This window comes from Scleropages formosus, chromosome 8 (assembly GCF_900964775.1).
Source record: "Scleropages formosus chromosome 8, fSclFor1.1, whole genome shotgun sequence".
In the NCBI taxonomy this organism is placed as follows: domain Eukaryota; kingdom Metazoa; phylum Chordata; class Actinopteri; order Osteoglossiformes; family Osteoglossidae; genus Scleropages; species Scleropages formosus.
In genome coordinates this window covers 4,609,712-4,622,856 of record NC_041813.1, presented here as the reverse complement: position 1 = coordinate 4,622,856, position 13,145 = coordinate 4,609,712, and the positions used below count along the sequence as shown (strand labels likewise).

Sequence of the window (13,145 nt, the reverse complement as noted above, 5' to 3'; positions counted from 1 at the left end):
GCATACAATTCATATAATTAAACATAAAAAACAAACAAAACAAAATCAGATGAGCAAGTTAATTGAGCTAATTACTTATGCAGATAGACTGCATGCATAAAATATAACCTAGTTCTATTACCCACAGATTTGTTACCTAAACCATTGTCTTGATGGAAGAAACTAATTTAAAAGATGGTTACTATAGCAAATAATTACTGTGGCCTTCCACACTAGCAGTTTACTCCATAAATCTACCAGCTGCTCCTCTTGTACACTTATTAGCTTGCTGGCCACCTTCAGCATCTTGCTTGGTCTATTTCTGTTATGTGTATTTAACAAACTGCAGGAAGTGAAAAAACCTCAATAGGAGCTCTGTAAAATACACTAAATAAATGCAGCAGACATGCTGATATATCTGCATTTTCCTCCAAAGTCAACTTATCAACAAAGGTGCCAAGGCGTATGTATTCTGGTACTATTTCAATAAGGGGGTGGCAAAGACTTAAACCAGTTGTAAAGTCTGTGTTCAACCGCACAAGATTAACTGCTGACGTTGTTCAACACTTTGTGCTTGAATAGCTTTCTGAAGCAGAGGGAGGTGCTTAATGTAAAAAAACAGAGGATGGAGATCTCTAACATTTTAGCAACTAGGGGGGGGGGGGGGGGGGGGGGGGGGGGGACTGAGCAACAATGGAAAGCTGTGCAACTCAGCAGCTGTTGTGCATCTGGGCTTAATAATGCCTTGCAATGCCAAGGCACAGAAAAGCCACAAGCTGTTGAAGAAGTTCTAATTATCTGTACTCGCTTAAGCAGCTGTAACGGGGGTCAATGCGCATCAGATGGGAATGTAACTAGTCACATCAGTACAATCCATCTGTCAAGCAGCAAAGAACTTCAAACAACAAGGCTTGTATTCTCAAGAACAGCTAGGATAAGATCAATATATGTGATCAGTTTGCATGAAACATACAATGTGAAACATATGACAAGATGGTTTAATGCAAGGATATCAAATTAAACCCTGGAGGACAAGGAAAAAAAAAAAGTGGGTTTTTTAGCAACTTAATATACCAAAAAAATAATTTGATGGGTTTAAAGATCGCAGATTCTGGGGTGGGAAGGGTGAATTTCTTTATGAATAGTGGGAGATGTCAAATATATTCACAACTATTTAAAAAAAAAAAAAAAAAAAAAAAAAAAAAAAAAATCCTAAGAAGCTCTTTGGAAACTAAGCATCACAATATGCATATTTAGAGTCTAAAATGAACAATACTGGACAGAAGAGAGCTCAAAGATGACAAACTGAGAAAAAGCCCAAAGGTTACATTTACATGCCCATGTATCAGAGGAAGCCAATTCAGTCCAGTCATCTACTGGTACTGCAAAACAGGACAATAAAAGCAGACACTGATATCGCTCTAGACAAAATATAGACAAAGAATCTCACATATGCAGCAAGTGGGTTTACAAAGTGCCAGTTATCTTCGGTTTGATACAAAGTACTGCAAATGATGAAGAAAACCCATTTGCTACAAAGTACCCTGAACCCCACCTATTTAGTGCAACATTTTAAGTCACCTTGAAAAAAAGTGTCACATAAAGAACGACAACAGCAGTTCAGAAAATAACAGATAAACAAGTAGTCCTGGAAAATTTCATTCACACAATGCTGCATTAGTCAACCTCATAAGTACACACTTTTAGAGGCCAAAGTTTAATCTCATACAGCTAAATTATGTGGTGCAAGAAATCCCAACCATTTTTCTGTTCCATATTTCTTATTAACAGCTGAGTGCTACCACAGTTAAAACCAGATCATTGGTTGGTGGTTGTTCTCCATGATGATTCAAAGTTATGGAAGTAACATGTCAGTCCACACAAGCACAGCCACATATTCCTTTAATGACCATGCAAGACCGCATAGCAGAGCTTGTGACAGGAGTGATTAGCAACATAAAGGAGGATGTAGCTATAAATGTAATTAACAGGAGGGCAAACTATAAATGACCACCACTGACTGCTATGGCATCTGGGGGTTGAAAGTACAACCTTACTGCCTTGTTGTCTCCAAGCAGTGTGGAGAGTAGGACAGGCAGTGACAGGTTACAGAAAAGATCATATGAAACAGTAATTTCTGCTATAACTCCATAGATTCATTCCTGTAAAACACTGCATTATGGAACATCACACAAAAATACCTGGGCTTATGGGGAAAATGAGGTTGGAGAAGACTATTCAAAACCTAAAATTCATAACCAAAGCATTATTAAAACTGGTAATCAAATGATATTACATGTTCTTTCATTCAGGCACATTGTCACCTTGCTTTCTCAATTTATGGTAATAAGATTTAGTGAAAATAAGAAAATTGAGAACCTCACAAGCAACACTTGCAAAACAAAGCAGATGTGAGAACTGAGCACCATGCATATTCTTCAGCAGGCCGCTGCATTCAGCCAACGCGAGTTTTGTGTTATTCTGACATCTTTTTCCTATTTACCAAATATATACGAGCCAATTTGTGCTATAAATAATACCATACATGACTGTACTATAAAAAATTATATTTCAGCACATGACTGGGACATGGCTTGCTTTTATTAAGCCTAACTGGTCATCACACAGTACAAACAGGGTATCCTAGCACACATGACATGTGGGACTCCAAAGTGGTGTCAATGACCCCATCTCTTAGAGATAAAGCACTTACTATCAAAGTGTAGGATTCTCTGAATTCAAACATTTATTCATTTGAGACATTTCACCCCCCATGTACTGGCATTTTTTATCCATTAGTTCTCATTTGCTGAATTAACAGGGTGAATCAAGTTTACTATTTATATCCATTTTATCATTTGATTTGAAGTCCTGTAGGTTTTTTTTCTTTTTTAAAGTTGCAACTGGTATAAACATTTCATACATTTAATTCCACTGTTACTGATAAATGAACATACAAAAGGATTGGGGGGTACTGCATCATTTGGACAATACACATACTTTCAGTTGCCAAATATCTTGCCAGCTTCTGATAAATCCCAGAGACCTCACAATTTCTGTTGACAATACAAAAATTGATACAAGTACATCTGGAGAACATTTGTTTTCAGGTACCATTTGAACTAGAATTACCACCTAATTATCATAATCAGTGCATGGCTTAACAGCAGGGACATGCCAACAGGTGTTAACGTCAGTATGAAATTTATGAGAGAAAGGCCATGATAAAAATGACACGCCACTCTGACAGCAGCAGCATGGATAATGCTCACTGAGTATTATACTGCAAAATGTCTCCTGTATAACAAAACAATGCCATCATTGATTATATAAAACATTTAAGGTAAAATAAGGTGCCAGACATTACACAGATAAAATACAAATTTAGTTATAATTACAAAAAAACAAAATTTTGAGTGGGGAGAAAGTGGGCATCATTTTCCCCTATCCTTTTAAGACCTGCAGTGGTAAACCTCCCAGTTTAATGAGGGAACTGATAAAAGCTATTCTGTACTGTTCTCCATGATTGCTGTTGATGCTCTGCAGAGACCACACACCCAAGGGAGACAGCAGAGTAACTACAGAGAAAGGCATTATTAAACAATGAGCTCATTCACAACACAACAGGAGATTAAGGAACATCTGGTGTTTTAAAGCAGGCTTCAGAATATGGGCTTACCTGGAGAAACTTGCAAGCTCATAGTGGTCGTGCTGCGCTGTGTCTACCGTGTTTCTGTTGCGAGTAACCTCAGCCCAAGGCAGCCAAGAGCTCAGGCAACACAATGCCTGTTGCTCAGGCAGCAGAAAGTCTCTCCCAGGCTACTGGGCCTGTAACCACTACAAACACTGAGGATGTCTGGCCAACTGTTCTGCCACAACAGCATCCTCGTGGGTGAACTGTGGGCACACACTTGCTGCAGATGCACATTCTTAACACATGTGGCCCTCTGCACAGTATCTATACCAAGTCAGAAGAACCAGCAAACGCATAGACATACGCACAGATCCACAGATTGCTGAATGCAAACAGCTACACTCATACCACCGCCTGACTGCTGCATCTGTGGATGTGACAAGAATGACTGCCCTTTACAGAGTAAAAGTCCAGAACGGAGCCCATGCCCAACCACAAAAGCAGCACAACAGTCCTGACATTCACGTTAATCGCAGTCCATGGGATTGCTTTTTCTAGTGCAGGCAGGGTTATCACACTTAAGAGGGTAAGGAAAGTGATGAATTTATTTCCAACAGGAAGCTAGTCATTGCTGACTATAAATAAACCGCAGACTGAAGAAAATGAAACCCACCCAACTTCAGCAAAATTGCTCATCATCAGCTCCCATATCAACAATAAAACTAAAAGCATCTTTCAGGTAAACAGGTGGACCCTAACCATCAGAAATATCTATGCCATAAGATGCTGATAAATTACTGACCAGAATAAAAACTGAATGAAAGAGTTCCTCCCTGATGAGTCAAAAGCAGCTTCGGCTCAATAAAAACTGACTGAATTAGCTCAGCAGTGCGATAAGTAATCAAAGTCAACCTTGAATCCAACAGCAATGGAGTCTCGGGGAAATATACAGTTTACCACCAATGAAAAGCAGTGCTTCTTTCACTGCCATGGCTTGTTCACATGCACTTGCCTCTAAAGTCAGTCGGAATCAAGAAGGCTGACCGGTTGCGGTCAACGTGGGCACCGCCAGTATCAAGCATCAAGCCAGCACAACAGATTAAGACAAACAAATTAGGATTAACATGCCCAGTACTCACAACATTAAACTTAACCAGGATTCTTAAGTGAGAAAATCAACCAGCCAGCTTTCTACTGACCTCCTATCCCACAACAAAACTACATAATCAAAGGCAACACATACTGAGACATCCAGAACCAGAATCAGAAGACATACACAGGTAAAATGTTTGAAAGCTGGTCAGCGAGCCCAAAAGGAGTGATGCAGACAAACAGGAGTTGGGACACAAGAGCGGTGATACCAAACAGCAAAAGAAGACCGAGATGGTTACACATAAGAGCAGAGAGGGGCTGGGGAGTTAGTAGCTTCATATTGCCACAGTTATGCCTCATAATACAAACAGGCAGGAAAAGCTTCATGAACAGCAGCATCCAAGGCTGAGGGTCAAAGCATGATCTTAAACAAGATAAAAGTCAGAGGTCATGCCAAAGCCTCTACCCCAGATGGGAGGAAAAGCCATTGCTATTAACCTTTCTTGGGGAGTCGTAAAAATGTGAGTGCAAGCACAGATTTTTAGCACCTTCACCAATGCACAAGGGGGATACAACTACTGCCCTGTCACCATAAATGCCACCTCTGTAACTGAACTGGCAAATCTCTCACATCCAGAATCTATGTCACCCTGGCAAGGTCTTGTTTTTATTTGGGAAATGGTGGCAGCTTTTGTTTCTCTTTGTGTTTTTAAATTCTCTCACTCACACGCTATATGAAGCTAAAGGAAAAGTCTGGGCCAGTAGCCTCAATCCTGTTCTTACTTAAGGAGGCATAGCTCCAACCCCCTTCCACAAAAATTCTCTAATTTTGCCATTTGTTGTCATGTCAACAAACTATAAGCACCTATTTTTCATTTGCTTATCAACACATAAACAAGCATAACTGCTCTTCTCTCCTTCAACCCAGCTGGCACAAGCAAATTCCCACCATCAACCAACCAGCCACCCAGTATCCTTGATGGAGGGACAGAGCAGCACAACCACTACATAACAGATCACAATCAATCAATCAATACCAGACCTCAGCAATTTTACACAAACATGACTTCACTGCTAAATATTCTTGTCTTGGGGCACTCAAGATTAAAGTGCTGATACAGGCAGCAAATTTGAGCTTGTGTCAGGTTTACACACAATCAACTTAACCAAACTTACCCCACAAAAGGTTTTTTTTTTTTTTTTTTAAATTTCAAGCTCATCTCCATCAAAACCCAAGAAGTTCAAGAAACATTCAAAAACCTGCCCTCCGTCAGATGAACAACAAAAAGCATTGCTGAAGCCATTAGATGTTCAGAGGTGTATGGCAAAGTGGTTTGTTTTCAATCATACTGAGACCAATCAGCAACAGTAAAGATCTGGTTAGACCCAAACCCATTACGTGCGATTACTCACAGGTATACAGAGCGTGGAGCAGTCGGCCCAGGTCAGTCAAGAAAAGAAACATATTTATGCAAGCAACATCAAGAAACAAAACATAACATTTGCATAGCACCCCAAGAATACTACTGACAACTGCTGAGCATGATGGTCAGGTGTCATGGTTTTAGAAGGCCACAGTATGAGGGTTGGGTGGCCAGGAAACATGGTGAGCATGGCTTCAGTTAGAGGTCCATGACCAGATGAAGCAACACTGACATAAAACACAGCTTTTAGACAAAAGCAGGCACTATTAACTGAAACACATAGCTCATTTCAAGAAACAACCAGCAAAGAAATACCTCATGGTTAAAGGCATTGAAGCTCCAGACTCAAAGAAATCAACAAGAACATTTAATGAAGTACCAGCTTTACCACTTGGAACAGAAAGCAACTTTCAAACAATAAATCAAGAACAGTGTCTTTATCCAAAGCAAACCATTTTCAATGTTAGACGTAAACCACTTCCATTTCAAAGTTCAAAAAACAATGTCACATTTCACAAAGACTTGCAAACACAAGTGAACTGAGCAGGCACTCAACTGGCAGAACACGTGCCATTCCACTTAAATGAACATATTCCATATGAACCCATTCCAAAGCGAACACATTCTGTCCAAACCCATTCCAACCGCGCCTTCTATGTCCTGTAGACATTTACGATGCAATCTGATGAAGAGAGAGGATATGAATGGTGCCATTTGTGATGCCACTTCATCGTGTAAAATATTCAAACTCAATCCAGTGAGTCACAGTACTATGAGCCGGTCATTGAAGAGGCTAAGAAACCACAGCCTGAATGAAAGGGCTTGCCATACTCAAGGGGAGGAAAAAAAAAAAAAAAAAAAAAAAAAAAAAAAAAAAAAAACATTACCACAGAGAGCTGTACTACTCATTTTACACTGCTTAAGATTCCCAGTCTGATGGTTTTTTATTTTATCCAAAAGCTCACAGAGCTTAACTTTTCACACCCATTCAACTGGATGTTTTACTGAAGTAATTCAGGTTAAGTACATGACTCCTGGGATCTGAACCTGCATTATTCTGGCCACAAGTCCAGGTCCTTAATCACTGTGCTACCTACTGTCCCTAATTTTAGAATACTTTAGCATTATTAGTCTTGAGCCATGTTTATGCTGTTACAGTAATCTGTCAGAAAGAAAGACAACTGCTGTACATCACATTACATGACGGTAATTAACTAAATGATCATGATTTTCTTCCTTCTTAAATCAAAATCTATTTTGTATACCCTGACCTAGTCAGTTTACCAAGCAATCAATGTCATCGACAAAACGTTGGTTTGATTATATTCTTGCACAACAGACTATACAAATTGCCTGTCATGGAATGCAATGGTCCAATGCAACCAGCTGATGATAGCGCTAACCCTAAGTGACAAAAATATATGTTAAGTGATCCAACTGACAGTTGTAGGCATTCCCCTAAACACAAATTAAAGAGAAAGGTCTTTAAAAAGGATTCATACAAATCCCTTTACATATACCCATGCTTAAACATCTCAAAAGATTATATAACATAACCTTTTTAACGCAGTTACAGACTTCATAAGGTGGAAAGGGTGCAAAAACAAAAAACATTACACCACCAGTCTAAAATGTTGAGGCAGTCTAAACCCCAACTACTGCTCTGTCTCTTGGTCATTTCTTCAACTGGCAAATGTTCTGCTGGATGAAGTACGACTTGTGTTGAGTTAATGCCCTGTATGTCCCAACGTCCTTGTCCGATAGATGTCTTTAAATCATACTTGCTCCACCTCAGGCGCAATGAGGCCTGGGTTAGAGGCCAAAAAGCCCTGACAGTTACAACACAAGCACCATGGAAAATAGTTTAGCAAACTGGCAATGTGAGGAGACATCTTAAGTGCCCAGTGTGGACACTTATAATGGGTTAAGCAAAAACATACCCATGTGTCACAACTTTAAAGCCCATCAGCCACCTCCAAAAATTATACAATTCTATTATACCAAGCCTTTTATGGACAATTCCCACAATCTATACAAAAACAAACACTGGCAATGTACTTTTCTGGTACAGGAAAAACATTCAAAATTTCAGTTCCTTGTGAATGATTGTAAGGCATGCCTGAGAAACACAAGCCAAATTGACAAGCATATACAGCTGTAAAGGAATCCCATCCTTCCCAGGGTCCTTGCTGTTGCCCATTACTAGCAGGTTATCCATTTCTAAGAGCTCTCTGGGTACTACATTTAACAAATCACATTACACACATTGCTTGCACTGCTGGACTCCTGGTTGGAATGCCACTTTGAAGAACAACAACTGCACATCACCAAGTATGCAAACACAAGGCCTTACATGCAAAGCTATATCAAGGACTGCTGATACCAGGTCAGAACAATAACAAAAAGGGTTAGGATTATCTAAATATTTGAAAGTTTACTTCAAGAACATGTCATTTTACCTGACATTAATTCCCATAATGCTTCGAAATGCATGCTTAATGCGTGAATGCCTCTTGCCAGAAAATATGGTCAGGCTCTGTCCAGCTCTGCCAGACCTTGCACATCATCTGCTGCCAATAAACAGATCGATGAAATAACAACAAGCAGAACAACAAGTCCAGACACAGCGGGCCTATTCCAGTCAGCCCCACCAAAACAACCGGAAACCGTTTGAACCATAAAATTTGCAAAAACCTTCAATCACACACACACAACCAATTACAGGACATTCACATACATTTCAATCCGTACAATAATGCATTCAATGACCAAACAATACAAAGAAATCAAGAACATTTATGAAGTCATGGGTACATTTAACTCAAGACATGTATACATAACAAAAAGAGGTACAGCTGTGGTGCAACAGGGGTCTTGACAAATAACTGGGGGGCAAAAACCCAGCCAGCAGGTACAGAACTGGACAGTGGTCATCAATCAAGTCTACTGCCCCAAGACAACATTATCAGAGTTGTTCTGTTTTCAAACAAGCACTGGCAGCAAACCCTGTCAAACAGAAGAAGTATTAAGAACCACAGATCACAGGGTTTAACTGTTTCAATGGGGGAGCACCATTTCTGCAAACTGTACATAGGTCTACAATTCCAAAATCTGAAGAGCTCAAAACCAAATGTTTTCTCCTAAGTTTTGAGCCAAACCTGTAAAAAACAAAACCCGATGATGACGACGACAAAGGCAAAACTGGCGCCACCCTCTCCTCCGAGATCCTCAAGCAACCAGATGTAATGAACATTCATCGCGTGTATACATGCAGGTATTTGGCTATATTTGAACTTGTATGTGTCTGAAGTTTTACTGAACGTTTTCCTCAGAAATGAGAAGTACTACAATACCGCTGGTCTGTACTTCTCACTATTTCCTGTACTGTTTATTACTATAAAAACTGTAATATTGTTTACCTATTTACCCCACTTAGTGTAGAAATTCATGTATCACTGCAGAAATATTAATTCTTCAAGGTATTATGTAATAGACGGTACATGTACAGAATTGTCTTCATGAAATTTAAAAAAAAAAAATTAGAATTCCCACACACTTCTGGCCCCAAGGGTTTTGGATTAGGGTTCACTGTGGACCAACAGTTCTATTCAGGAGGGAAAATGCATTTGCGCTCCTGTTATTTTGCTTGACAGTGAACCAGACAATAAACAGCACGTTAGAGAAGTGTGTATTTACCTGCGGTGTTACCCCTACCTTGGAATGCTTGACATAGTGATATTAAACTGCAATTTATTCGTGTTCCAAAAGCACACGAACGAAGAAGAAGGGGGAGAGAACCGAGGCCACCGGCTGTCACACACACTGACACTCTGTGACACAGGTACGCAGCCCTGCTCGGCAACTCACTGCATACTCGCCCGTCCGAAGGCTGTCTGCTGCCAGCTCAACACCTCTGGGCTCATTTATTTAATATAAACTATTTAAAAAAAAAAAAAAAAAAAAAAAAACTGACGTAAAGGATAAATACGCCCGCAAATGGCTCCGGCGTTCCGTGTTCAACGGCTCATCCCGTCCGTTGGGCCGCTCGTGACACGTCACGTTCACACGGCGACCGTCGACGCTGAGAAAACGACCTGCGCGTGCATGTAAACGTGAAGCGGCGCGTTCGCCGTCCGAACTCCGGTCGGTGGCTGTTCCGCACAATGGTGCCCGAACGGTCCGCGCAGGTGAGGACCCCAAAAAGGTCCCGCGATACACCCGTCCTTCGGTGTATGTATGGACCCCCACCAACACCACACATGTCGGCGAAGGGGAGGGGGGGAGTAGTTAAATGTCCAAATGTGAGTTCTACTGGGGGTTTGCACGGCGAGCGCAGCCTAACTGCGCAGATAGCCGGGGGATCAAAGGACTGAAGCGCGGCAGGCAGGGTGTTTCGACACGGACGCGTACGTGTGAAACCAAACACGTCGCCCATCCCGTCCGTCTGACGTTATCAACATACTACCGACATGGAGTGATTTCCCCGGCAGCCGAACGTCAGCTGTTCTGTCCGTGAGCTAACAGGTATTATTGGACGGAAAATGGCAGCCTAGTGGTAGTGGACAGGGGGGGGAAAAAAAAAAAAAAAAACCCACCCAGAACGTAGATATCTCGTTGGCTACAACATTTAACCCTTAACACACAGCGAGCTGGGGTGTCGCCCGCCAACCGCCTCGTTTGTGACTGAATGCATGATCCGCGTGTTTAAAAATCCGTCTGGTGGTGAGAGAAGCTGTCCCGAGCGGCGGGGATCCGGTGGGCCGAGCGCGGTGAACAAAGCGCGGCCTGGCCAGTGGGCTCCTACCCGAGAAGCCTCCGTGTTTCCTTCTGCGGCGGAGCTGGCCGAGCCGAGGCGAGGGGCCGCGCACGGACCGCCCTGAAAGCGGCCGTGCTCCCGGTGGCAGCCGCACGTCAGGCAGCCGCAGCCCCAGAAAGTTTCCGAAAGACAGTTATTAAAAGCGGTGCGTTGTAGAAAATGATATTTCGTACCTCTTTCCTGGTTGTTTCTTTCCGGCTGCGCCGGGCGCGGCCTCGACACTCGCCTGGGTCTTCTGTTGGTGGCTCTGACGGAGTTCATTTGGGGAGTTTATTATCTAGAAGAAAAACTCGAACCCTTCCCTCTAATTTAGACCAAGCTGCAACATCCGAAGCTAAATCAAAATCCCACTGGCATCCTATAGTAAAACAGCCGTCATCGAGCGACACTGGGTGATTTCAAATGGCTGTTATTTATGTTTTTCTTAGCGCTCCCCTCCTGTTCTCCGCTCCTTCAGCTCCGTCTCTCTCTAGCAGGAGGAGCCATTTACTCTCAGGGATACATACAAAAAAAAAAAAGCAGAGGGGAAGAACCTCCGCCAATCGCTGCGTCCGACTCGCAAATCTTGCACAACAGCTACAAATAGGAATAATCGTTTCTAAAAAATAACAGGAGAAGAATCTGAGCCAATCCCTTTGTCCGATTCATGTGTCTTGCATACGACAACAAATAGGCGTGGCCGTATCAAAAACGCGCAAAGGGAATACCCTCAGCCAATCGTTGTGCCCGTCTCATACCTCTGGCATATAGCTACAAATAGGACCACTCATCTCAAATAACTGGCAAAATCCTGACTTGAATGCCAAACATTATGGATACAGAAATACAACCCCAAAGATAAAAAAAACAAATAAAAAGAATTTGTCACTGTTACATATTAAGGTTTTTCAGAGGCTTTGCGAGTCTGCAATATCTTTCCTGCTATCACTGTGTGCTATAATTCTGATTCACAGGAATTCATGTAGTTATGCAGTACCTGTGACACATGCAATAAAGATGTAGTAAAGGCACCACTCCAAACAGCTGACACATTATATCTCGCTCTGCAAACTTAATTTGGCACGAGGAATTTGTTGTACATGTCATAATGGTTCCATTTTGTTTTTACTATATATTTTTAAAAATTAACCTTTTAAATCAATCTGACTTCAAAATCTGAGGCTTCTGTGGCATGACTAATAATTTACAAGGTGTAGTAAGTTTAATAATGTGACATGGATATTTTAAAAAGCATAACTCGGAATAATTAAGACACATAAATCTTTGTCAATCAACTTTTTATCTGGCTTCACTTATATAAACGCATTATATGGAGTCATCGTGCACAATTTGATCAGGATCCACCATGGAACCAGTATGTTACCCATGTTGTATATCCAGGGAAGTTGCGCCACTTGCATTTGCGAGATCAAAAATACCACGACTGTCTTATTTTAGATCTTCAGTGGGCTAATCCCTTCCAGTATCATACTGTTTCTATTGTTCTTCAAGAAGCTCCCTAAAGCTTGCATGGGACAGCAAGATTAAGTTTCTACAGATGGCAAGGAGCTCCTTCAGGCAGGATCATCCCTGTCCAGCACCAAATACTCTCTACAGCACATTCATTCAGTTTAATAAGTGACTCCTGGGTATTGTCAAAGATCCCACCATATGCTGAAAGTTATGAGTCCAACAGAAATCTATCTGCCTTTCCTGGATCTAGCAGATGGTAATACCTGTTTAATCTCATAGGTGTAGCACCATCAGAGATCTCTATAATGTAGAGCTCTGTCCACACAGGTACGACCTATGTGGCAAAAGAGCGATCCTGATTAGTTGAGCATTGCTTGCTCTCCGTGCTCTTCGTGCAGCGGCAATGTGTGCACAGAAACCTTTGGCTCGAGACCAAAGCTACAGCGGTACATTTAAGCTATAGACTGATATGTTGTCTTGCGCTCCAAAGCTCATGAATCTACCTCAAGTGCTCTAGCAGTTGCCAGGCTGTGCAAAAAAAAAAGGTTTAGTATTTGTAGGATTGTGTAGAAACATCACTCATTGTTATTTCACTCAGGAAAAGGGAATAACCTGAGTAAATGAAAAGCCTACAGAGTAAATCTCTAGGTTCTTGTTTTCCCTTTGCCATCTGCTCTTTCCAACTGAAATTAAGTCCAGTGCAGGACTTGTAAAGGAAGTTTCATTCACAGTGCTACCCAGCACAGGG

At 41.5% G+C, this 13,145-nt stretch overlaps 1 protein-coding gene and 1 long non-coding RNA gene across 2 annotated transcripts in view; one reads left to right on the top strand and one right to left on the bottom strand.

The window, feature by feature from the left end:
• fbxo11b (F-box protein 11b) overlaps nucleotides 1–11,964 on the bottom strand; it is a 28,789-nt gene extending 16,825 nt beyond the window's left edge. Inside the window, exon 1 of the mRNA XM_018724967.2 lies at nucleotides 11,119–11,964. Within this exon, the coding sequence (XP_018580483.1) occupies nucleotides 11,119–11,206 (88 nt within the window). The 5' untranslated portion in view covers nucleotides 11,207–11,964. The remainder of the gene's footprint in view (nucleotides 1–11,118) is intronic.
• Nucleotides 9,007–10,097, top strand: LOC114911049 (uncharacterized). The gene is made up of 2 exons (XR_003797860.1): nucleotides 9,007–9,403; nucleotides 9,898–10,097. It is a non-coding gene; the product is annotated as an uncharacterized LOC114911049 (long non-coding RNA).
• Nucleotides 11,965–13,145: the final 1,181 nt, after the last annotated feature.